This window comes from Momordica charantia, assembly GCF_013281855.1.
Source record: "Momordica charantia cultivar OHB3-1 chromosome 6 unlocalized genomic scaffold, Mcharantia_2.0 BLBB01000006.1, whole genome shotgun sequence".
In the NCBI taxonomy this organism is placed as follows: Eukaryota; Viridiplantae; Streptophyta; class Magnoliopsida; order Cucurbitales; family Cucurbitaceae; genus Momordica; species Momordica charantia.
In genome coordinates, this window is record NW_028275164.1 from 19,822,502 (window position 1) to 19,849,818 (window position 27,317).

The 27,317-nt window shown below is 35.9% G+C and overlaps 1 protein-coding gene across 5 annotated transcripts; it reads right to left on the minus strand.

Annotated features, from left to right (window-relative positions):
* Nucleotides 1-1,052: 1,052 nt before the first annotated feature.
* Nucleotides 1,053-26,763, minus strand: LOC111025100 (uncharacterized). Of its 5 annotated transcripts, none has more exons than XM_088125029.1 (7): nt 26,451-26,763; nt 25,467-25,510; nt 12,113-16,230; nt 4,825-4,958; nt 2,917-4,432; nt 2,021-2,835; nt 1,053-1,938 (listed from the first exon to the last, which is right to left on the minus strand). In XM_088125029.1, exons 5-7 carry the CDS (start codon nt 3,647-3,649, stop codon nt 1,168-1,170), a joined length of 2,319 nt encoding a protein of 772 aa, XP_087981155.1. In that variant the 5' UTR covers nt 3,650-4,432; nt 4,825-4,958; nt 12,113-16,230; nt 25,467-25,510; nt 26,451-26,763; the 3' UTR covers nt 1,053-1,167. The 5 variants fall into 5 exon arrangements, 4 of the variants coding, with proteins under 4 accessions (XP_087981155.1, XP_087981154.1, XP_087981157.1 ...); XM_088125028.1 differs by having other exon boundaries at nt 4,825-10,815; XM_088125031.1 differs by having other exon boundaries at nt 2,021-2,568; nt 2,647-2,835; nt 4,825-16,230.
* Between the last annotated feature and the right edge of the window lie 554 nt (nt 26,764-27,317).

The following is a 27,317-nucleotide window of genomic DNA, read 5'->3' on the forward strand; positions in this document are numbered from 1 at the left end:
GCTAGCCTTTGGTTCCGAAGCTGTTGTACCAGTCGAGATCGACATACCAACAGACAGGGTAGAACAGTACGAGCCAACAAAGAACGAAAAAGAGCTACTCCTTAACCTGGACTTATTGGAAAGGAAAAGGGAAATGGCTCAGCTGCGTTTAGCAGAGTATCAGAACAGAATGGCCAGACATTACAATGTCCGAGTTCGAGCTCGAAGCTTCCAAGTTGGACATTTGGTCTTGAGAAAAATTCAGAGTCATGTTGGCACCCTTGACCCAAGTTGGGAGGGACCATTCGAAGTCAAAGGCATAGTCCGACCTGGAACTTATATGCTGGCTGACTTGGAGGGAAGAGTGCTTGCGCATCCATGGAACGCGGAGCACTTGAAGCGCTATTACCCCTGAAATGTCAAAATAGTCCCAAAATGGGCTTGTAAAAATTTTCAAGGGGCGGAACTTTCAATAAATGGGGTTATTTAATTTCATAACTCCGAGTTCGATTAGAAATTAAATGGGGGCCACAGACTCCCACAAGACTTAAAATCGGCAAAGTAAGGGCAAAAATCGATCAAATTCGATCCTCAAAACCCACGGGTTTGAGGTACGATGTCAAAGTCAATTACGAACCAAAATAATTCAATCCTTTGAACGCTTAAGTTAAAGATGCGATGTTGAAGGTTCAAGAAATTCAATCCTCTAAACCTACGGGTTCGAGGTGCGATGTGAATATTAACTATGGACACAAAATTCAACCCTTTGAACGAACAAGTTAAAGGTGCGATGTAGAAAGTTCCAATTGCCTAGGGTTCTTTCGGACTTCCGAGTTTGAGGAGAATTATTAAAGATTAACAAAAGAAACTCTCAAATTCAAACCTTAGGTAAGAGGTATGATGTGAAAAGAGGTGAGATCCTCTGACATCGCACCTCAAACTTGCAAAATTAAGTTAAGTTAGAGGTGCGATCCTTTAAGTTAGAGGTGCGAGATGAATTTATTCATTTGTAAGTTCCAACTTGCAAAAGCAAGATTAAAAGCCTAAAAGAAGAAGTAGCAGAAGAGCGAATGGAAATGGAGAATTGGAAATTTCATTAATCAAAAGGGGAGAGCTAAGGCTTATATACCTTGTAGCCCAGCCCAAAGGTTTACAAAAAAAAAAAAAAAAAAAAAAAACTAATGAGACTCAGCCGCTCCCGAGGTGAGAAGATAGCTCGCCTTGAGAACCTAGAAGGTTGACCTCCTGAGATTTGTTCTGCTGGGAAGGGACTCCTTCTTGGGTGGTGCCGACCTCAGTAGCTTCCTGACTTGGGACCTCGTCTTCCTCCAAGTCGGAGTAGTCAGAGTCCAGATCTCTGACGTATTTGTCCACCAGGGATGCAGGACCTCGGGTGCCATTAGGCCCAGAAGCCCATTTCTCAGCGTACTTCTTCTTCAGATCGCCGAGGTCGACCTGGAGGTGAGGCATGTCAGCAGCAATCCCCTTCATCAGGAATTTGAAGCCTGCGTAGCTGAAGTTCTTGACAAACCTGTCAAAATCTGGGTGTTGCCTGAAGGCTGCTTCAAGAAGAGCTCCATTAGAAAGGCGTTCCTTCTCCGCCTTCAACTCGGCAGTAAGACACCCAATTGCAGCGTCTTTCCCTTCGAAGGCCTGGAGCAGGTCGTCCTTCTCTTTAAGGAGTTGGAACTTCTCCTTCTCCAGCCCCTTAGTGATAGCGTGGGCAGCTCGGAAGTGGGCCTTGTGCCTTTCATCTTCCCTCTTCAGCAGCTCGGCTTTGGCTTCAACCTCAGCCCTCAGTATGTCCACCTCGCTCCGAGCCTTCAGCAGCTCCCCCTTCAGCGTAGTGGTAGCCTCCAAGGCAGCAGATGAATTCTCCCTCTCCTTCGCTGCCAAGGCCTCCCTTCCATCCAACTCGGCCTTGATCATGACTGCTGAATGGATGGAGGCAGTGAACACCTGTAAGACATAGAAGGCGAGCACATGTTAGACCAAATCAAGTTATGAGACGATAAAATAAGTGCTAAAGAGTATGTCTTACCTCGACGACGTGGTCGATAGTCCGCTGCAGCACGGACCCTGGGTCGCTCACAAACTTGGAGGCTCTCCTAAGACAGCGATCCAAGCAGGCAGCCGAGATGCGTGACACCTGGTCTTTCACCCCGGAGCTCGACGGTTCCATTCTGAACTGCATCTTCACGTCGGATGTGCCCCCCATCCGAGCTTCAAGGTCGTCTACGAGGTCGGCGTGGCTTGAAGGTAGGGGGCCGCGAGGTCCAACCTCCGAGGAGGAGGTGGTCTTCTTCTTCTTCTTCCTCCTCTTCAGAGGAGAGCCCTCTCTCACCTCACGAAGAGGTGACACGTCCAAGGCCTCGGACTCGCTCCTCGAGCGCTTCTCCCTGGAGCGCTCCCCAGTAGAATCCAACTCAATCACCAGAGTTGGAACTGCAGAAGATGGACCAGCCTGGTCCTGAGCTGCATTCTGATCCACGGCAGGTGTAGATGGTTTAGAGCTCTGAATTGTCTTAAGGGCGTGAGCACGACCCTTAGACTTGCGTTTCATGCTGCGTGTGAATCCACACACCATAGCTGCAGTACGAATAAGAAGAAATGTTAGAAGTAAAAAACTTGAAGCTAAAATCGAGATTGAGATCGAACACGACTTACCGAGCTCGGAGTTTGGCCTCGAAGCTTCAATTGGACGAACTAAAGGATTGTAGTCCAATAGCCCTGATTCTAGCAGCAGCTTGTCGGTGACCAAGGTCCCGATCTTCCGGCCCTTTGGGAAGTTGTCCTTGTAGAATTTGAGGGTGTCAAATGTGGCTTGATCGAGCTCGGGAATCGGCTTGATTGATACTGCACAAAATAAACAAAAGTTCGAGTTAGATGTGAATACCAAGAAATGAAAAGAAAAAGAAAATAAGAAAAACTTCATACCTAGGTTCCCAAACCTAGCAGGCACGTCAAAGAAGGGATGACCTGATTCGTCCTTTGCCAACCACTCTCCAGAGGCAAAGAACCACTTGCCTACCCATCCCTTGATGGAGGTCGGCCCCTTGACTATACCACCCGCGCCCTTCCTTGCGCACATATAGTACCGACCAGGTTTTTTGGCTATCCTCTTGGCCTCAAAACATCCAAGGAGCTGATCAACACTTAGCAGCTCGGCCTCGTCCTCATCCCGAGCTCGCAACCAAAAAAGAATGGCTAATGCAAAAATGACACCCCACCCATTGGGGGCCACTTGAGCAAGAGCCAGTCCAGTTCGGTTTAAGAACTCTTGGGCGAAAAGATGAAGGGGAAGCCTGAGGCCGTACTCAAACATCTTGAGATAAAGAGTGACCCATCCCTCTGGGGGATTGTCAGCTCTTTCCCCTTCCTCTGGAATCCTAAGGAGGATGTCATTCGGAATGTTAAACCCCTTACGAAGGGGTCCAAGATAATGCTCGGGCATCCTAGAAGGGTACTCCAGACCCTGGCCCGAGGTGGAGGTATCACTATCCTCTCCGTCATCTGAGAACCTAAAGTTCTCTATTTCTTCAAGCTCAGATTCTAACCTACGAGCTAAGACCTCCCCAGAGTCACTTGGTTTGGGGGGCGAACTACTTATCGTCCGACCTAAACTACCCAAGCTATCGCTACTGGAGGGGGAAGACAAGAAAACTACCATGTTTGAAAGAAGAGTAAGAGCAAGAAGAAAGGACTAACCTAGAGAAAGGATTCGAGCTGGTTTCAGATCGAACTCCAGAAATTCAGGAAACGTAAGGTTTGACCTGAAGTTTCGGGACTATTTATAGCTGATCGGAAAAACCTCCGCACCATACACGTGTAACCAACGAGCGGCTGGGATCTTCTCGGGATACGCAACGGCGAAATGCTTGAGTGCTCCGACAACCTGGCAGGTCGAAACGTATTCCGCAACGGTCATATTACCTCTACAAATAGAAAGTCGCCACGTGTCCAAAATAGATTAGAATGAACTTCTCTGTCAGGTCGAGATCGAACCTAACAAAGAGGGGGCCAATGTTTGGGAGTAAACGTACCCGGGACACGTGGAGGACCCTTATTCGTGTCTGAAAAAATTAGATAAAAAAGGATTGCTTAGGTCCACCTCGGCCCCGCCGAGGTGACCGGGTTTGCCCCTTAAAAGATGAAGTATGGGCACCAAAGTTCGACCTGACTGGGGTCCGACCTGCTCGGAACCCGACAGGTCCGATATGAGAAAAGACATGTAACCGCCGGTCGTGTGTGTTGTCGGATCCGTCACCTATAAATGGAGGGCTTCATTTCACGCTCAGGTATCGAATCTCACCTCGAACTAAATAAGGAGTCTGATCTATACTGACTTGAGCGTCGGAGTGCTTACCCCTCTTGTGCCAGTCCACTCTAGTATTCAGGTGGGAACCGGAGACCGGATTCGAGCTCGATTCGTGAAGAATCGTTGTGCAAATTCCTGCATAAACAGGTTACATTGCATCGGAAAAATGCACATAATTCTATCTTTTATATTTTGTTATATTATTTTATTTTTTTGTAATACCTAAAGTTCAATGTATTGTAACCTAAATATTATCAATAGTCAACACAGATATTCATTAAACTACAAATACTCTTCTACAAAAGAAATTTCTAGTATGTATTTGTTGAAGTCTACCAAGAATCAAAATACATGTAAAACAAAATAATTAATGTAAAAGCCTTCAATCTTCTTCTAAGTTGGTATTTATGCAAAACGAGCCTCCAAAATTACACCAGTACAAAAATGACAATCAAGTGTTTAGCGTAATTTGAGCCACCAAAATTACACCACCACAAAAAATTACATTCAAAGTACCAAGTCTTTACCTCCGAGATGGCCTCCAAACTTTTCTTCAACTGTCATAACGTTATCATGATGAGGAGCGACCGACGACATCCCCTGAAGGGTCTCTTTCGAGATAAGGGTTTGGAGTCGCCACCAATCATGTGTGATTAGTCACCTAAAAATAAAGACAAAGTTTGCAAAAATATATTGTTGGTTCGGGAGTCGACTGAGCGTAGAGATGATGTTAGCACTCTACGACACCCGTTCGAAAACGGTACCACATTTTGTCAAATATTATCCTATTATTTTATTTGGTAAAAAAAAAGAAATATTTTTATTTTATTTTAAATGTCTCATATTATATTAATTCACATTTTGTAATAAGATATGAATTAATACGTATGAGTGGCACGAAAGTCATTAGAAAAAATTTTGACACCTCGAGAATACTGGAAGGTTCCAATTCCCACCATTGGAGTTTTTGAAATAATTATTTAGCAAAGAAATAATAAATAAAAAAATAATTTTAATTTTAGGGAACATTGAGACTTGAACTTGCAACATAAGTGTTAACACTAAACATCTCACTAATGTGGCACCACTTTGGGATATAAGTTATGTTCGAGACATGCAAAGACTCTAACTTGAGTCATGTACATTAAAACCAAACATCTTACCACTATGCCAACATCCTAAGATGTAAACAATGTATTCTTTTACAAAAACAAAATTTTTAATTTACTTTTTTAAACTAAAAAAAACCTACGAATTTTGTTAAATTAAAACAAAAAATAAATAACTTTTTTATTTATTTAGAAATTAACGAGATTATTTAAAAGAAAAAAACTTTTATTTAAAATTAAAGTCAAATTTACTTTAAACAAAATTTATTTGCTAAAAAAAACTAATATTTTGTTAAGATTCTTTTCCAAACCATAATCGTGTAAAAGAAATTAAAAAAATATTCTAAAACAATTTTCCAAAATGTTTTCTTTAAATACTCTTTTTTTTTAAAATTAGTTTTCAAAAAACCTGCAAATCTTACAAAAGAAAAAAAAACAAATCTTCCATATAGAAAAACTAAAAAAAAAAACAAAGAAAACTCACTAAAAAAACAAAATTTAAAGAAAGACTCTTTAAAAAACAAAATTTCAAAGAAAAAAGCAAAATAAAAAAAAAACGGTCGGAGAAGATTCTTTTATCTTTTAAAATAAATAAATAAATAAAACAAAGCTACACAATAAACCTTGTTAAAAAGTTTTCCTTTTAAACAAAAACTAACTTTTAAATCTCTTATTTAAACAAAATTAGAAAAAAAATCTTTTTATTTTTAAAATATCAAAATCTTTATTTCCTTTTCAAAACTTATTTAAAATTTCTTTTATCTTAAAAAAAAATTGGTTTCTTATTAAAAAAAAAATTCTTTTCAACGTATTTACTCACTTAAAGCGTATTACAGGAAGGGAGGTCACCGGAATGCGTGCGTCGTCGGAGGTCGTTGGAATTCGTGGTTAGAGGTCCTGCCATTCGCTTGTATCGTCGGAGGTCGTGTGTATGAAGGAGAAAAAGTGGTGGTGATGGGATAAGAAAGGAGAAGAGATGAAGTGGTGGTTATGGAGGAAAAAGACAATTTTATAGAAAAGGTGAGGGTGTGAATTTCTAACTCTATGCATTGTCTTCTACTACAATTTCCCTCCCTCTTAAATAAGAAAAAGTTGTAAAGGTAACATTGAGAGGGTAAAAGAGAGTTGAAGAAAAAAAAGGGAGAGTTAGAGAAAAATAAGGGAAGGAAAATCAGATGAGACCACGTACCTGAACCTTTGACGAGGGAAAAGAGGAAACAAAATCAGTATGTTTATTTAAAAACAAATCAAATTTTATTTATCCGTTTTTTTATTTTAATAATAAAACAAAATCTATTAAAACAAAATCTAAACAAATTATTTTTATTTTCTTATTAATAGAATCAAAACATTTAAATAGTTCTAACCTTTTTAATTAATTAATTTAAACTTTATATTAAAATTAATAATAAAGTAAAGCGATGATATTTTAAACCAAAATAATTAAAATCAAACTTAATTAAATAATAATAATTACAAAAATAAAATAAAAATAAAAAATAAAATAAGCCGGACTAAATGCGGTGCCTACAGCTTACCCCCTTTTGTGTATCATTGTAGAACTAAAAGAGTAGACAAAGGCAAAAGGCAAAGTATTTGAGAGGCAGAAATTTTATTAAAACAAGGCAAGATAAAAATGGACCCAACTGGACACTAGGTGGGATCTTGACATGAAGGACGTGTACTTGACACAAGCTTTGACCTCAATCTTGGATCGAATTTGATTTAACCGAAGATAAGATGTAACAGACCTGGCTATAACACAGGCATCGACTTCGACTTGGATTGGGTTCGATTTAACCGATGATAATGCAATGGACCTGGCTATAACACAGGCTTCGACCTCGACTTGGATCGGGTTCGATTTAAGCGAATGATAATGTAATGGACCTGGCTATAATGCAGGCTTCGACCTTGACTTGGATCAGGTTCGATTTAATCGAAGATAATGCAATGGACCTGGCTATAACACAGGCTTCGACCTCGACTTGGATCGGGTTCGATTTAACCGAATAATAAAATGCAACGGACCTGACTTTAACAACAGACTTCGACCTCGATTTGGATCGGGTTCGATTTAACCGAAGATAAACGCAACGGACCTGACTTTAACAACAGGCTTCGACCTCGACTTGGATCGGGTTCGATTTAACCAAATGATAAAATGCAACGGACCAGACTTGAACAACAGGCTTCGACCTCGACTTGGATCGGGTTCGATTTAACCGAAGATAAATGCAACGGACCTAGCTTTAACAACAGGCTTCGGCCTCAACTTGAATCAGGTTCGATTTAACCGAAGATAAATGCAACAGACCTGGCTTTAACAACAGACTTCGACCTCGACTTGGATCGGGTTCGATTTAACCGAATGATAAAATGCAACGGACCTGGCTTTAACAACAGGCTTCGACCTCGACTTGGATCAGGTTCGATTTAACCGAAGATAAATGCAACCGACCTGGCTTTAACAACAGACTTCGACCTCGACTTGGATCAGGTTCGATTTAACCGAATGATAAAATTCAACGGACTTGACTTTAACAACAGGCTTCGACCTCGGCTTGGATCAGGTTCGATTTAACTGAAGATAAATGCAACGGACCTGGTTTTAACAACAAGCTTCGACCTCGACTTAGATCGGGTTCAATTTAACAGAATGATAAAATGCAACGGACCTGACTTTAACAACAGGCTTCGACCTCGACTTGGATCGGGTTCGATTTAACCGAATGATAAAATGCAACGGACCTGCCTTTAACAACAGGCTTCGACCTCGACTTGGATCGGGTTTGATTTAACCGAATGATAAAATGCAACGGACCTGTCTTTAACAATAGGCTTCGACCTTGACTTGGATTGGGTTCGGTTTAACCGAATGATAAAATGCAACAGACTTGACTTTAACAACAGGCTTCGACCTCGACTTTGATCAGGTTCGATTTAATCGAAGACAAATGTTTGATCACAAAAATGACAAAGCTTGCGAGCTCGGCTCGGACGAAAGGATGACGTTGAGGATGAGCTAAAACGTGTTGAGCAGGAGACCTGCAAAAGAAAATACTTAGATGCTCAAATAAAAAAGAATCTGAGCTGTATTTGAGAGAAAATACAATGTTTGCGTACTTGGGATAGAGGCAAATAGTTTCTATATATCGACAAGGTCTCCGACATGATTCCCGACAAGGCCTCAACAGCTCATTAAGGTAAGCGTGAATCACGGTGCGTTGCCATGAAGTTTGTCGGAATACCAGGCTGAGCAAGACACATCTAGGCCGGTTGAAACAAAGAATGGGAACGAGACCAAAGGAGATCTTGGTCGGCTCGGCCATAATGGACGTCGGTTCGATAGACAGTCGAAATATCGAGGTGATAAAACTTGGTTCACAGACTTAAAGACATATATGTTTTTCTCTTCCAATAAGGATGTGCCACCTAATTGTAGGGTTTAGAGATTCTTTTAAACTTGCTAAGTGCATGAGATATGCACTTGACGCATGACGATAAGACTAACAAAAACCACGTGTTCATGTTAATGCGAACTTCCAATAGCAGTATGCAGTACTTATCGTAGCAAGAGTCTGACATCCAAGCGAGAGGTCAGACCAATTCAATTCATCCTGGCAACCGACATTACACTACGTAGGTACCTGTGTAGGTTAGGTGTTGGTCGGTCTTAGAAACGGCTGCAGCGGCATGAGGAGTTAACGACTGGAATGCCCAGGGATCATAAAGGATGAGATAGGAATGGAGGCAGTGGAAAGCTGTACTCATATTAAATTGCGTCCCCTTGTAAATGAAAAAACTCCTACCATAAATAGCTAATGAACATCGAGTACCCTGTCGCTAACAATTGAGTGTGGCCTATCAACTACCTCTAACTCTGAAGGTCGAGGAAAAGCTAAAGAGATCCACAGGAGGCTCCATAGGAAGCTGTTGCGCGACCTCTGGCACAACTATCTTATGAAAGATTGGTGCATCTACAAATGTGCACTGCCCCAATGTCATGAATGACAAATGATGCTCCATTTTATTTTCCATTTATTTTTATCACTTGACAATGTGTGATAGTATATGATATGGTTTTTATTTAGCTTAACTAATTAATTTGACCCTCAATACATGATGCAATAATGTAATGCATTCTAAAAGCTAAATGGTTGCAACATGTATGCATGATACTCATTTTTATTTTTGATCAAACACTAGATTGTGACTATGAATCTCAATGCATGATATTTGAATTTTCGTAATTTACCCATGATATAAAAACGATCCTTTTTCAAAGGACATTGATACAAATGATATCAATGCATCATTTGTGAAAATATGATTGAGAGAAGAAATTTTTTTTTCATATTTTGCAAAGATATTATGTGTTGTCTACTCTCATCCATCTTATTAGCAATTATTTAGCAAAAAAAAAAATGTCGACATTGGAGGAAACATGTCAACTCTTTTTCTTTTTCCTTTTCTTTTGATTTTGATTTTTTTTTTAAATGAATGTCTTCACTTGATAAGAGATATATACATTAAGGTAATTTCTCAACCATGTTAGGTCTGGTGGGGAGTTTTTTTAGATGTATCTCATGTGCTAGTTTAGAATACTATCAAAGGTAATTCATAGCATTATACATCTTGCTTGATTAAACTGCTTCATAAACTCAGCCTTGCAACTGACAAGAAGGTCGGATACAAGAACATGAATTTGATATTAGGAACAAGTGAGAATGGAAATCATGAAGCTTAATGATAAATAAAAGTCAGTGGACTTCTTTTTTAAAGAAAAAGAAACCAAGAGTTCAGAGATATTTTGTCAAATCTCTTCAATAACAAGAGATTGGATTTTTTTTTTTAAGCTTTGGTGAGAGATTATAATCAAATGAATACAAGAGTAGAAAAATGATCCAATTTCTTTGGATAAGCAACCTTGAGAATTGGTTGCGTAACTCCCTAAGAGTTCATGTCGTCTATCTCGCCTCTTTTTTTTTCTTTTTGCGTTTAGCTCAAGATCTTTGATAAAAATCTTCTTTCTCGCCTTTAGCTTCACTTTATGGCCACGTTGCTGCAACTTACTTTTTGAATATAAGGCTCCCTTTTAATCTTGGTTTCCAATTGTAGTTCTTCATGGGAAGTTCAATTTTTGAATGTAAATGACCTCTTTTTCCATCCTTCAACTTTAAAGTCTAGTTTTCTGTGGAAATGTTGTCTGACAGCCCACTTTGTGAAGTGAAGGATCAAAAGATTTCCCGTGAGAGAAATGAGACCTTCTCAATTTGAAGACGATATTTGTTTCGAAGTTTTGAAAAATGCAATTACAACTTTGCTCCAATGTAGCATTGCTTGATTTTGCCCCAATTTGAAGATTTGTAAAGAAGACCTTGAAGCCTTTGAAACTGATGTCGTGATCTATATTGATTGCCCCAGTCGTTGAATTAAAGAATTGTCATGGTCTTAAACATTTCATTTATTTTTCTTTTTATTTTTTATTTTTTGCTTTTTTGCTTTTTTATTTATTTTTAGGTCAGAAATAATCTTTTTTACAAACAAAATATGGTGCAATCACATATAAAATATTGATCATGTGTAAGTCGCCTTTTGCCACCTTGACCGTTGTTTCAAATTATTTCTTTGCCAATGCTGGTTCAATATCATGATGAAACTTATCCCAAGCAAAACTCATCAAAGGAGACTAATATATTTAGATTATTTGTCAGGTCGCTAACTTCTCAAATCTCAAAATCATTATCCTCGGTCTTGGAATCACTTTTTTACTCAAAAGAAGAAAGTAGACGAAGGATTAAGCTTGAAGAACAAAAATGAGATAGATTTTGGAAGATATGAATAAAATAAGTCAAAATAGGGAAATACTTGTGCAATAAAAAAGTACTGATTCATGAAGCAACAAATCATATGAGTACAATGTTATTTCGTTACCTTCAAAGTTCTCAGAGTAACACTAGGTGGATAATTTTGGATGTTTACCACACAATTAGATGTGGCTGGCTTAGCAAAAAGCTTTTATGGTAAGTAGACAAATATGGATATTCATCACAAAAATTGTGTGATGGACTGAGCAAATGATTTTTTGTAGTAAATAGTCAACTCTCAATGTTGACCATATTTACCATATATTGGTAGGCTAGGCTCGAGGTATATTATGCTTAAAGCAGGCTAGGCTCAGCGTTTCATAGGGAGTGAATAATTTTGGACTCTCACCTCAAAAATGCATTCTTACCCCAGCATGGAAATTTATTGGTTTACTAGTTCACACATGAAAAGAAGTAGGAAGGCCAACATAAAACTGCTTTGAGTTAGGGTTTAGCTTGAGAATAAAGCTTAGTAAAATGGTTGAAAAAGATTGTATCTCGACCTTGAAGACATTCACAATTTTTATTTTTTCATTTTTCATTTCTTTCTTCACAACTTTTTTTTTCTTTTTTCGTTTCCTCTAAGTGACTTACAATAATTGTTTTATGACTCTTGCTAAAGTATAACTAACAAGAATGATAAAAAATCTCAAAACGTGTAATTTCGATTTTGTCAACAGGATTTTTAAAGATTTTTTTGATGGATAATATACATACATGCGCAACGGAAGTGAGCAAGAATCGAAATAACAATCTAGATGCATAATACAACCTAGGATTAAACATGCATGATCATACATTATGATGCTTAGAGATAAGTAGAGAAAAATACAAACCTTTGTAGCTTTTCAAAAATCTTCAAATAGCTCCAATGAAGGACCACCAAGAGATCTTCCTAGCTATTCTCGAGGCTTGGAATAGAGTGGTTGGACTCTTTTTAGAGAAGGAAAAAATTAGAGAAAAGTGGAGCTAAAAGGAGTTATGTAAGCTTTTTGAAAACACATCAAATGGCCAAAGGTTCCAAGAGATTTTGATGTTTGAACAAAAGCCTTCTTAAATAGGCAAATTACATGCAACTCTTGCATGTCAAAGTTCACCAAAAGCTTACAACACATATTCCACTCATGCATGGCATGACTAAGTGTCAAAATGCATGTCTAAGTTCACCAAAAGCTTACAACACACATTTCACTCATGCATGGCATGGCTAAGTGTCAAAATGCATGTTTAAGTTCACAAAAAACTTACAACACACATTCCACTTATGCATGCATGGCTAAGTGTCAAAAAGTGGATTTTTGAGATTATTTAAATTTTCATCCAACTTGGTTAAAAACATTATTTTAATCTACTTTAGTCAACCTTTGACTTTCTCTGGTCAAAGTCAACTATTTGACTTTTTCCAAAATCCGATGTTTGATGAAATCCATGCCTCCGATTATGAATCCGCATTCATAATTTTAATATTTAAATCCTATTTAAATATTTTGTCCAAATTTCTCAAATTGATATCATATATCAATTACTTAATCATATCTCATATGATTAACCTAATTCTTACGATTTGAATTATTCCTTCAAATTATTCCAAGTTTATTCCTATATGAGCTAGTCAGGGGACCTTATGGACCTACAGATCATGAGCTCCAACGATCCGAGATTAACCGGTTAAACTCTTTAACCTAGTTAACCAACCATCGTTAACTACGCGGTCACTCCACTAAAGCCCGTAGCTGCACTCTCCTCACTGTAGATATATTATGTCCATTTGATATAACCATGATCGGTAAGTCGACCCTTCACAGGTTGTTCGTAATTACAGCTGGGTCAAAATACCGCTTTACCCCTGTAATTACCTCTTGTTTCTTAAGTCCCACTAATCTTCTGATGAACAATGATTTGTAGTCCAACTATCAAATCAAAAAATCCTCTCAAACCTTTTGATGAGGGTGGCGCCAATTGTTCAAGACCTGGATTCAGCCCTTAAGAGAACAACCTCTCTACTATCCCAAAATTGGGTTGAAGTGAATTTCTTCTTGCACCCTATGTCCCTAGCTATCTACCGGGTCTTACCCTTGAAATGGGAGGCTTATTGAGCCAGCGCTGTTGAGTTGCTCTCACCCATGCAGATCTAAGGATAATCCCGAGTAAACAGAAGTTCATAGTTAGCTCAGGATTAAGATCGAGTTACCTAGGCCATCAAAGTTGAGATAGTCAGTTTTAAACAGTAAACGGTGTTATAAAGTAAAAGTGACTATCTCATGGTCCGGTCTTATGCAAACTCTTTGCACGGGACACCCCCACTCGCATGTCTTCACATGAACGAATTAGGATCACATCGTTTGTACTAGCTACAAAGTGGGCCGCATCCATAGTGTCCCCAGAATAAGGCGCCCAACCTTATTCCTATACTATAGACCATTTAGACTGTTAACTCAAACTTGATCCATATTTATGTCTCTTACATAGAGTTTGAGTCTCAGGTAACAGTCTAGGATCCTTTATTTTATTGGATTTAGATATAGTAAGAACATTTTATTGGATACTTATTGATTAAAACCTTCAATAACAACTTTATTGAATGATAAAAGTATATCTGTCATTTTCAAACTATGAGTTTTAGGACATAAAACCCAACATTTTTTTTGTTTTTTTAACAAATGATATGATACACAGTGATGTATGAATGAATGAACGTATGACTTTACTTTTTCTTTTAAGAAAAATAGCTCAATTTCCACATACTCGCATTCTTTTTGACAAGTACTTAGCAAAATCATGGGTGACTATAGCTTCATTGCCGTTTTAACATTAGCAAACTATGAGTTGTTTGCTATCTTTCAAACTTAGTAATCTCAAAGATGGCTTCAAAGAAGAAATAAATCTTGTACACTCGTGATTCTAGTGCTTCATGTGTGGACCATCTTCCTTTGAAACCTAAGCCATCCTGCCTTCATTAGAAGTTGCACTTTATGCTTCAGTGAAGTACAATTCTCAATTGAATGACCTACAGCTCCTGTATGGTAATCACAACAAACATGTAGGTCGTACCACTTTGGATAAGGTGGTTGTAATGACTTTACAGGTACGTGAGCTAATAGACTACCTTGAAATAATTGGGATAACAACTCAGTATAGGATATTGGGATCGGATGAAAGCTCTCTCGCTTTAGTTGTCTCTGACTACTATGATTGTCTAGTAATGTTGGCGATCTTAGTTGTGGGTCAAATTGTAGAGCCAATGAGTTTATAGGTACGGTAGAAGGATGGTATACCATAGATCCTTGTTGGTGCCTCCACTTGCACTTCGAGATTACTGCTTGCACTTTATTTTTCCTTTTAAAAAAGCTTCTATTCGTTTCAGGATGTGGCTCTTTATTAATTAAAGGCACTGGCAGTTGTTCAATTGCTTCTCCCCATCTTTTAGCATATTCTTTCCCTGCAGTTTCTTCAGCATTCCCATTGGTAAGATTTTATTTTTCTTTATCTGAGTAATTGGCCTTTGATGTTTGTCCATCTTGGAATGTGAGTTCAACCTGACAGATTGTACGAGTTTGTTGGCCTTTCTTGGAAAGCTGAGCTTCATGCAACGAATTATGCTGGGGGAAGCCCTCTGTTGATTGACAAAGAGGTGGGCCCACCCTAGGTGATGAATTATTATGAGGTTCGACTAAATTGTTAGGTTGAGAAATGTGCTCAGCTGTAACAATATTCTTTTTTGACATTTAAAATTTTCGTGACTTGCCCTTGAATCTTATCGATGTCATCTTCTTTAGCTCTACATTATGCACCTTCATGACCTATTCTTGAGTCTCGTCTCTTATTTTCTTTAGCTCAACATTCAATTCTTCCATGACCCGTTCGTAGATTTCGTCTCTAATATGCTTTAGCTCAGCATTAAATTCTTCCATGTTATGTTGCTTTATGTGGTTCTTGAGCTATTTTTTCTAAGAGTTCGTGTTAATTATGATGTAGTGGAGAATGCACAAATTTTAATTTTTTTTAAATAGAAATTGATATGCATGAGACGATGCGATGCAAATGTTGGATCACAAATTAGGGGGAACTTTAAATGATTATGTGAAACAATGCCTGTGAAAATATTGCTTCTATATATATATAGAACGAAAGATGTTCTTTTTATTTAATTTATGCCATGGAGATGTGGAATGATGCATGCATAAGGTGATATTTTTTAATTTATGATATGGACATGCAGAATGGGAAGGATAAATTAATTTATGCCTGGACATGCAGACGACATGCAAGATATATTCTTTTAGTTTATGACAGTTTTTTATTTTAATTTTCCTTACGAGAAGAAAACAAAAACTTATTTAAATATGCTACAAAGTGCCCTAATGACATGATACATATTTCACGCAATTATTTTTTTTGAAATAGTATTTCATGCAATTATTAGTTCATGAATGCAATGCTAAACTCTAACCCACCCTAAGAGAGAGACATGTATATGCATGACATTTAATTCTAGGGTTAAGGTTTAACTCCTAAGTTTTGGATCGAGAAATTTGAAAGTGTTTGGTGGGCCTACATAAGGACGTTTAAAATCCCTTTGAAAGACAACACTTCTAAATTCATTTAGAAGTAGGCTAAATATGTGACTAAAAAAAAGTAAAATAAATGTGATGTAGATGCATATTGATAACAAATAAATAATGAACAAATGAGAGTAAATAAAAGGTAAATGATTTTTTTATTTTTCCTTATTTATTTTTTAAAAGTGGTTAATTTTAAAACCTTATGATTAAAGCTCCAAATCAACCCTAATTTTTTTATTTAAAAAAATGTCATGAACAACATAACAACCCACATAAAATGCAATATGAATATGGTGTGAAGTTATGTACTAATGCATCCTAGAGGATATTGGCCCCCAAATCTTCTATATGCTTTCGCAGTATGATCGACTTGAGTGGAGAATTTCATATGCCTGCAACGAGAACCAAAATTCCATGAAGGTCACACTACCCAGTCTCCGATCTAATCCTAAAAGGTAAAGCCCGGGTAAGAGGCTTGTGAATGTGTGTGAGATGCATGATGATGCAAAATAAAACCATAATACAATTAAATGGAAAAAAAACAAACAACAAAATGAATCCAAAACATATTACAAAAGGATAATAAATGACAAAATAAATAGCATGACTCTCTTAATGTCCTTAGTGGAGTCGCCAAGTTGTTGCAACGTCATCGCGACGCGGAACGGCTGACGTCATCCCTTGAAGGGTCTCTTTTGAGATAAGGGTTTGGAGTCGCCACCAATCATCTACGAGGTGTGATTGGTCACCTAAAAATAAAGACAAGGCATGCGAAAACATATTGTAGGTTCGAGAGTCGACTGAGCGTAAGAAAGGTGTTAGCACCCTACGACATCCAATCGAAAATGGTACCACATTTTGTAAATAATTGTCCTATTATTTTATTTGGTCAAAAAAAAATATTCTTATTTTATTTTAAATGTCTCATATTATATTCATTCACATTTTGTAATAAAATATGAATTAATAGGTATGACTGGTACGAAAACCATTAGAAAAAATTTTGACACCTCAAGAATACTGGAAGGTTCCAATTCCTGTCATTGGAGTTTTTGAAATAATTATTTAGCAAAAAATAATAAATAAAAAAACTAATTTTAATTTTAAGGAACTTTGAGACTTAAACTTGCAATATAAGCGTCGACACTCAAACATCTCACCAATGTGCCACCACTTTGGATATAAGTTATGTTCCTTTTTAAAATACAAATTTTGTATTTTTGAATTTTGTTTTAAAAAAAACTCTAAACGATAATTATTTAGTCAAAACAATGATAAAATGAGGCATGCAAAAACTCGAACTTGGGTCATGTACATTAAAACTAAACATCTTACCACTATGCCAACATCCTAAGATATAAACATTGTATTCTTTTACAAAAACAAAAGTTTTAATTTATTTTTTTAAACTAAAAAAAGAACCAACGAATTTTGTTAAATTAAAACAAAAAAAAACATTTTTATTTATTTTGAAATTAACAAGATTATTTAAAAGAAAAAAACTTTTATTTAAAAATACAAATTTACTTTAAACAAAATTTATTTGCTAAAAAAAATTGATTTTTTGTTAAGATTCTTTTCCAAACCATAACCGTTTAAAAGAAATTAAAAAAATATTCTAAAATAATTTTCCAAAAGATTTTCTTTAAATACTCTTTTTTAAAAAAATCAGTTCACAAAAAACTTGCAGATCTGACAAAAAAAAAACAAAACAAAACTCACTTAAAAAAACAAAATTTAAAAGAAAAAAACAAAATAAAAAAAACTGCAAGAGAATACCCTTTTATCTTTTAAAATAAATAAATAAATAAAACAAATCTGACAAAAAAAAAAGAGACTAAACCTTGTTAAAAAGTTTTCCTTTAAAAAAAAACTAACTTTTAAATCTCTTATTTAAACAAAATTAGAAAAAATAAACCTTTTTATTTTTAAAATATCAAAATCTTTATTTCCTTTTCAAAACTTATTTAAAATATCTTTTATCTTAAAAAAATTGGTTTCTTATTAAAAAAATATTATTTCCAACGTATTTACTCACTTAAAGCATATTACAGGGAGGGAGGTCACCAGAGTGCGTGCATCGCCAGAGGTCGTTGGAATTCATGGTTGGAGGTCCTACCATTCGCTTGTGTTGTCAGAGGTCGTGGGTGTGAAGGAGAAAAGGTGGTGGTGATGGGATAATAAAGGAGAAGAGATTGAGTGGTGGTTATGGAGGAAAAAGACAGTTTTATAGAGGGGGAGAAGAAGAAAAGGTTTGGGTGTGAATTTCTAACTCTTTACACTGTATGTCTTCTACTGCAACTTCCCTCCCTCTTAAATAAGAAAAAGTTGTAACGGTAACATGGAGAGGGTAAACGAGAATTAGAGAAAAAGAAAGGTGAGTTAGAGAAAAAGAAGGAAAAGAAAAGGAGATGAGACCACGTACTTGAACCTTTGACGAGGGAAAAGAGGAAACAAAATTAGTATTTTAATTTAAAAACAAATCAAATTTTATTTATCCATTTTTTATTTTAATAATAAAGCAAAATCTAAACAAAAACTATTTTTATTTTCTTATTAATAAAATCAAATCATTTAAATAAATCTAACCTTTTTAATGAGTTAATTTAAACTTTATATTAAAATTAATAATAAAGTAAACCTACGATATTTTAAACCAAATAATTAAAATCAAACTTAATTAAATAATTATAATAGCAAAAATAAAATAAAAATAAAAAATAAAATAAATCGGACCAAATATGGTGTTTATAGTCAGTATTTCTGCAAAATAAAAAAATTACATTCAAGTTTTTATTACCCTCATGGAACCCAGAAAGTAGCAAAAAAAAAAGGGTCTAAACAGCAACTAATTGAACTAAGGGTCTAAACAGCAACTAATTGAACTATGGAGACCAAACTGAAATTGAACATGCCTTGAGGTGAGCCTAATGCACTTAAACCATCCCTTGAAGGGATGTAAGTGTCTTAAAAGCTCCAAGTAGAAAGTAGCAAAACAAAGTGTCTAAACAGCAACTAAATCAACTATGGAGACCAAAATGAAATTGAACATTCTTGAGGCGAGCCTAATGCACTTAAGCCACCCCTTAAAGCTACGTAAGTGTCTTAAAAGCTTTTAGAAAGTAGAAAGTAGCAAAAAAAAAGTGTCTAAACAGTAACAAAGTGAACTATGGAGGCCAAACGAAAATTAAACATGCCTTAGGTGTTGAGATAATGAAGCCAAAACAGATTACTTGTGTCCTACGAGGAAAAGATTTTTACAAATTCCTACGATGAGTAGGATATTTCTTGTCTTATAAGAATTACAATATTGTAATTCTACAAGGATTAGGATAATTTGCTTCCTATAAATAAAGCTCTTTTGTTAAGGTTTTATTTATACAGAATCCAAATAGAAGAGACTTAAGTGATCATGGGCAGTGGTAAAAAGGAGTCTTTATCTCGTAGGTTTAGTAAGGATGTTCTTCAATTGTGTAATCCTAGGTAGCTATTGTTGGGGTACTTAGAAGCAAGATAGTTATTATGTAGTGATATCTTGAGTGAGATACCTCCATTGTAATATTCTCAACTATAGTAGAACTTGCTTTTTGCAAAAGATTAGACATAGTCCCAAGATTGGGGCAAACCAGTATAATCCCTGTAGTGTTAAGCTTTTTCAATCCCCATCTCTTATTCCTTTATTATTGTTACTTACTTATCCGCTTTTAGCTTGTGGAATGGGAAAATCATAATTCCTGTTTGAACAACTTACAGGAGGAATTTTTTCCATCAATTGGTATCAGAGCGATTCGTTTGGAAAGTCATGGGATTAGCAGAGAAGTTAGGTTTTGAAGGAATCATGAAGTTCAATGGAGCAAATTTCAGATATTGGAAGATGCAGATTAAACATTACTTTGACCTGCAAGAAGTTGAATAAAGTTTTAAAGGAACGACCATCAGGGATGAAAGACGAAGATTGCGTAGAGAAGAATGAACAGGCAGTTGCCATTATCAAATTGTGTTTGTCGATGAATGTGGCAACTCTCGTAGTAAAAGAAACAACGACAATAGATCTGATGAAGCACTGGAGAACAGGTACGAAAAACCCTCAGCTAATAATAAGGTATATCTCATAGGGAAATTTTTTAACATTCGCATGGAAGAGAGTACTTATGTCAATTCCCACATAAATGAGGTCATAAATTTAATCAATCAATTGACATTAGTTAAGACTACAAATGCTAGTGAAGTTTGATCTATCCATGGTTTGACTAGTTTTTATAGGAGGTTCATTGAAGATTTTAGTACAATTGCTGCACCACTTAATGAAATGGTAAAAAAGAATGTCGTTTCCAAATGGGGAGAATCTCAAGAAAATGCATTTGCTGCTTTAAAAGAAAAATTAAGTTATGCACCTTTGTTGTCTTTACCTAATTTTGAAAATACATTTGAAATTGAGTGTGATGCTAGTGGTATAGAAATTAGAGCAGTTTTAATGCAGGAACACAAGCGTATTATGTACTTTAGTGAGAAGTTGAATGAGGCTGCTTTAAACTATCCATCATATGATAAAGAGTTGTATGCTTTGGTAAGAGCATTACAAACTTGGTAACATTATCTATGGCCAAAGGAGTTTGTGATCCATACTGACCATGAAAGCTTGAAGTATCTTACGGGACAAGACAAGTTGAATCTACGTCATGCGAAGTGAGTTGAATTCAATGAATCCTTCCCATATGTTATAAGGTACAAAACTGGTCAGGAAAATATGGTCGCTGATGCATTGTCTAGAAGATAAGCTTGTTTACAACTTTATCTTCTAAATTGCTGGGTTTTGAGTTTTTTAAAGAAATGTACCAAAATGATGATGATTTTGGTGAAATATTTTCTCAATGTTTGAAAGGAATGGGAGTCAATCATTTCTATATCTTTGATGGTTTCTTGTTTCGGAAAGATAAGCTTTGCATTCCTAAGGGTTCTTATAGAGAATTGCTTGTTAAGGAAGCACCTACTAGGCATTTTGCTGAAAATAAGACTTATGTTTCACTTAAGGATAATTTTTACTGGCCGCCCATGCATCATGATGTTCCTAAAGTTTAGGGTACTTGCATTACATGCAGAGAAGCTAAATCAAAATCTAAACCACATGGATTGTACGCTCCGTTACCCGTTCCTAATACACCTTGGACTGACTTGTCTATGGATTATATTCTTGAGTTGCCTAGATCTAGGAGAGGACATGATAGCATCTTTGTGGTTGTTGATAGGTTTAGCAAAATGTCACATTTCATTGCTTATCATAAGATTGATGATGCTAAAAACATTGCTGATTTATTCTTTAAGGAAGTGGTAAGATTACATGGAATTCCTAGTTTCATTGTTAATGATAGAGATGTCAAGTTCTCAAGTCATTTTGGAAGGTTTTATGGGAAAAGTTGGGAACTAAATTGTTGTTTTCAACCCCCACAAACCGATGATCAAATAGAGGTTTTCAATAGGACATTAATCACTTTACTAAGGGCAATTCTTGATAAAAATCTTCAAATATAGGAAGAAATGTTGTCATTTGTTGAGTTTGCTTACAATAGGGCTGTCCACAACACACTAAAGTGTTCGCCTTTTGAGATTGTTTATGGTTTTAATCCTCTGACCCCTCTTTATTTATTGTCGTTGCCAACCACCAAATTTGTTTATCTTGATGCTAATTCAAAAGTTGAGTTTGTCAGGAAGCTTCATAAGGAGGTAGAAGAAAGAATTGAAAAGCATAATGAAATGCAAAAAGAATGAATCAGGGAAGGAAACATCTCATTTTAAAACCTGGAGATTTGGTTTGGATTCACTTCCGAAAGCAACATTGTCAAAACCAAAGAAAGTCGAAGTTACATCCAAGAGGAGCTGGGCCATTTCAAGTTTTAGAAAGGATCAATGACAATGCATACAAAATTGAAAATAAATTGATTTTCCTGGTAAGTATAATGTGTGTACTATATTTAATGTTGCTGATTTATCCCTTTTTTATGTGGGAGATTCATATTTGAGGATGAATCCTTTCGAAGAGGGGGAGAATGATACAGAATTAAGTAAACACGGAAGGCATGAGGAAAGTCTACAAGATGAGCAAGCTCAAATCAACACAAATGAAACTTATGCTCAAAGTCAATTGAGATCAATCCAAGTTCAACCCATGAGCCAATCATTATGCCATAAGATCCAACCACAAGAGTTAGAGCTAAAAGACTACAAGAAGGATTGAAAGGTCACTTCCAAGTTAAGGTGTTCAGACTTGGTGAAGAGTTGCATCCCTTAAAGCTTGGAAAGGCATCTTGTAATCCAAGAAACTTCATGAATCTAAAAATCCAGATTCATCCACATATTTAATGTATTATTTATTTTTCAAATCCATATATTTTCATTTAAAAGATGATGGTTGTATTTGGATTAGTTAGACACAGGGTTGTGTAGTTTCATTGTGTCTTTTCAATTACTTTAAATATGGATGTATATTTGCTTTCCAAACACAACATTTTGATGAATGAAAATTTCAGATTGAATTTAGTCTCTCTCAAGCTCTATGATTTCTTTGTATTCTTGTGTTAGAATGCATGTTTTAGAACTTTCAATCTAGTTTAATCGATTAGGTTGTGGAGACTTCGAAATCTTGAATATAGGATCAAGTTCTCCTTTATTCTTGATCATTGATCATCTTTCCAAGCACAAATATGTTTTAAGTACTTTCTAGCTATTGGAGCTATTCTTATTATTGTTATGAGGTCACCTTGAATAAGGGAATTCTCAAGCATAATTGAGGTAGATCCTTTATCAATTACTTTTAGTGACAAAGTGAATGCTATTTTGTTACTAATATCTTTACCTGGAAGTTGGGAAACAAAGAAGACAGCAGTGTCCAGTTCGTTAGGGGAAAAATCTTTAAAATTTTCAGAAATTAGTGATAGGGTAATTGCTGAAGAAATTCGTAGGAAGGAGATCAGAAAATAGTCTACTTCCAAACAAGACTCAACATTGACTGTTCAAGAAGGTTAAGAGAAGGTTGCGACTGAAGATTGGCAGCAAAAGTATAGCAAATGAAATCGAAAGAAAGAGGTCAAATGTTTTCACTAACACAAGAAAAGCCACATTAAGAAAGACTGTAGAATATTAAAAGAGGATCTGAAAAGATTTATGGTAGAGGCAAATGCAGTTGTGGATGATGCCCTCGTTTGTGTTGAAAGCAACATGAAAACAAGAAATCAGTCATCAGAGTGGGTAATAGACAACGAAACTTTAGTACACATATCTTCAAATAGGAGATCATTCACATCTTTCAGGAGAGGCAATCGCGGCCACGTGAGGATGAGGAATGGAAAGCTTTCCAGGACTAAGGGATTGGAAATATATGATTGAAGACCAATAGTGGGATTGAGTTATTACTGCCAGATGTCAAGTATGTACCAAGTATCAGAATGAGTCTTATCTCTATAGGTAAGTTGGACGATGATGGTTATCAGAGTGAGTTTGGTGAGAACCAGTAAAAGCTCACCAAACGATTCAACTTAGTGGCAGGTGGTCACAGAAGATCTATAATTTACACATTGAAATTGAATGTTGCCAGAGGATCATTGAGACAATGGATGCAAGATGCAGATGGTGTCCAAACAGGTAGAACTGAGCCAACAACAAAGACAACCAGAACAGATCAGGAAGATCTCTCATCAATTCAAAAACAACAATTAGGAAGTCAAAAAATAAAAACAGGTTCTTTAGGTTGTCAGGGATTATCCCCCATTGTCAGACGAATGGGTGAATTGATGAAGTCGCGTTAGCGAACAGTTGCATTAGAGAAGAAGAACCTAGTAGGTGTTGAGGTAAAGAGTGGAGTTTCAATTTTGGCAGCACGCTTGAATAGAGTTCTGAAGTCATCAGTTGGAAGTTATTTCTTCAAGAATCAATGTTTGAGAATGGAGAAGGAAGCTTTAGATATTGCCACTTAGTTTGAGTGAGAGCACGTGGCTGTCTTTTGCATTTGGGAGACAAGACCACGTAGATTGCCGACCTCAGGGTAAAGACAGATGGGAGCAATAATTTCTGATATTTTACAAGTTTTTAAACTTGCAAGAAAAGCCTTAAAGATTTTTCAGGAAGATCAAAAATTGTTGCAGAAGAAGCCTTGGAGTTTTCCAAGATTATCAGAGATTGTCGTTGCAATGGGAGCCAAAATCGATGTTTTGTCTCAAGTGGGAGATTGTTGAGATAATAGAGCCAAAACAGATTACTCATGTCCTACGAGGAAAAAAATTTTCAACACTACTACAAATTTCTACAAGGAGTAGGATATTTTTTGTCTTATAAGGATTAAAATATTATTATCCTATAAGGACTAGTATATTTGGCTTCCTATAAATGCAGTCGTTTTGTTAAGGTTTTATTTGTACAGAATCCAAATAAAAGAGATTTGAGTGGTTTTGGGTAGTGTCTGAAAAAGAGTCTTTATCCCTTGGGTTTAGTGAGGGTGTTTTTCAATTGTGTAATCCTAGGTAGCCATTGTTAGGATACTTAGAAGCAAGATAGTCATTGCATAGTGATATCTTAAGTGAGATCTCCATTTTAATACATTAACTATAGTAGAACCTGTGCTTTTTGCAAAAGATTGGATGTAGAACCAAGATTGGGGCGAACCAGTATAATCCATGCGAGCCTTTTCTATCTCTATCACTTATTCCTTTGTTATTATTACTTATATGATTTTAGCTTATGGAAAGAGAAAAACTATTTGAAGAACTTACAGGAGGATCGATTGATCTATATTTTTTTCCTATCATTATGCGTCTAATGCACATAAACCACCACTTGAAGCTACCTAAGTGTCTTAAAATCTCCTCGAAAGTAGAAAGTAATAAAAAAAAAAAAAGGTGGCTAAACAGCAACTAAGTGAACTATGGAGGCAAAATTGAAATTGAATGTGCCTTGAGGCAAGCCTAATGCACTTAAACCATCCCTCAAAGCTAAGAAATCTTCATTAGGTATGGTTATCCTAACAAAAGAGGAAGAAATCTTTCGTTAAATTTCCAACTAATTTTTGTACAACTTCTCCAGAATCCCCCATTAATCCAACTTTAGAGACAAACTATTCCTAACTAATATTGCAATTGCAGAGACAAACTATTCCCATCTAATAATTCAAGGTAAAAATTCTTCATCAATTTAACTTAAACAAGTCTCATTATACAGGTTTGGAATATTGGTTCCACACTTTATTAGTAGAGATTGCATATTATATATATATATATATATATAAAAGCTACAGTTACAGGATATGGGATGAAGTTAAAACCAAGTACTTAACTTAATTTCACTTGCTTAAATCGTACTCAGATATTTTTTAATTAGATATTAGAAATAATTACAAGATGAGAGAGATTCTCTACCTAAGCAAAGATCTTTGGTATTACTAAAAATAGAATATTGTGATAAAAAAAAACTACAGAGAAACAAATTTCTGTATCAAGTGCCAGAAAAAAAGTCTTTTCTTCTCATGACAAAAACAACTGAATGAGCCACAATAGGAAATAAGAATTCGATTGTATTAATTTATTTGTATAGGAAGAGCAAAACTAAGTCGTGTGTATAGGTAAGAGGCATTGATCTCACTTACTTTTGACATGCTATGGATTCACTTCCCACACCATCAAGTTTTACCTACATAATTTAAAGGACGATCTCATCAAAGCAAGATCTTATCATAACGAGGATGAGAAAGTAAGAACCAAGTATTCATTCCAACAAATTATTTTAACGACAATAATATATATGTCAGAATATGGAAGAGACAAAGCTAATAGTTTCAATCTCACTAGCAACCAAGTCCCAAAGCAGAAATCTTTGCTTCAAACAGAAAAGACCAAAAGAATATAATAACAACATATGCTAAAAAAAAAAAAAAAGAAAAAAGAGATGAACACTTTAGTATAATTGTTTGATTCCATTAGTCTAGGGCCAAAATCAACACATAATTCATTAAAAAAAAATATTTTAAATAGGCTTCCATATTAGGTTGAATCACATTTGAATCACTAAGAACTTTAGTCACATTGATGTTTATATAACATACTCTTGTTTTCATAGCTTATAATTCCATAAATTTACAATATTTGATTTGGTCCTATCACAATTGTCTTGGTTTTTTTTCTATGTGAATATATGTCATCATTACAAAGTTGAAAAAGAAAGATAGCCACGGCAGACACCGGCTTGTTCAATATAACCAAATCCCATAATCAATGGCCTTTAAATAATCAATCAAACTAGGATACTTCAAAGTTCATGGTAAAATTGAACTCATTTTTGTTCCATGAAATAGAGCTAGCCTGCCAACAAAAAATTATTCACATCAATAACAAAATTAAATAAGCAACGGTCTTCAAAAAAAGCGCTCGCGCCTCTATCTCAAAACCATTAAGCCCATCCAACAAAATTTTACATAGAGAGAATGAAAATATCATTATTGAATAGGGATGTAAAGGAAAAGCTTACTCTGCTAAACCGAGCCAACCCATAAAAAATCTAGGTAAATACGCCAAAGTCAGAAGAGAAATCAATAAAAGTAAAAGCTCGTTGGATTTTGGGTACATGAGCATACCTGTGTACCACGAAGGAGGAAGGGGAGAGGCGGCAGGCAAGCGACAACAGACGATTAACGAAGTTGGCTGGAGAAAAGGTCGGTGGCCAGCAAAGAAATATAGAGCAATAGAGGATTTGGGAAAAAAGGATTAGGGATTAGAGGCCAAAAAGTTGAGCGAGGGTGGGGGCGCTTCTGTGAACGATTTGGAAAAATAGGGATTTGGTTTTTTTAAGACATTCCCCGATGCTTTTCATAAGCGTCGGCATAACTTCATAAAAGCGTTGGGAAAAACTTTTCCCGACGCATGAAAATAACATCTCTATTTTACCGACTTTTCTCGACGCTATTCCATGTTTTTTCGACTCGTGACGTTTTAGAAAAAGTCTTGCTATAACTCTACAATGCTGACATTTTTTCATGCCTCGGGAAAAAATCCTTCGCCACAGATCATAATTCTTGTAGTGATAGTGTTCTTCGACAAATGAGAGGTGAGGATACTACTGGTAAACTTTAGAGTAAGTTGCAATCGACTTATCAAATACCATCAGTGTCAAATAAAATTTATCTTAAATCTAAGTTCTTTAGCAGTACGATGGAGTCGAATAAAAGCATGAAAGAAAATCTGGATGAATTTAACAAAATTATTTCAAAATTAGAAAATAGTAATGAGACATTTTCTAATAAAAATCAAGCTATTATTCTTTGCAATTCTTTGCCTGGTGCTTATAATGATGTCAAGTCTGCTATGAAATATGGAAAATATGATTTGATTGCTGCATTGTGATTAATGCTATTAAAATTAAAGAATTAGAATTAAAAGAAAGTAAAAGGGATGGAGAGTCATTATTTGTGAGAGGGAGGTCTAGGTCCAAATCAATGGGGTAA

What these genes read in the sequence shown, in the direction of transcription:
- LOC111025100 (XM_088125029.1), bottom strand. Translation starts at nt 3,649, where the DNA reads ATGGTAGTTTTCTTGTCTTCCCCCTCCAGTAGCGATAGCTTGGGTAGT. An exon ending in TGCTAGGTTTGGGAACCTAG is followed by an intron (nt 2,836 to 2,916) that starts GTATGAAGTTTT and finishes TATTTTGTGCAG; the next exon opens with TATCAATCAAGCCGATTCCC. An exon ending in CTATCGACCACGTCGTCGAG is followed by an intron (nt 1,939 to 2,020) that starts GTAAGACATACT and finishes TATGTCTTACAG; the next exon opens with GTGTTCACTGCCTCCATCCA.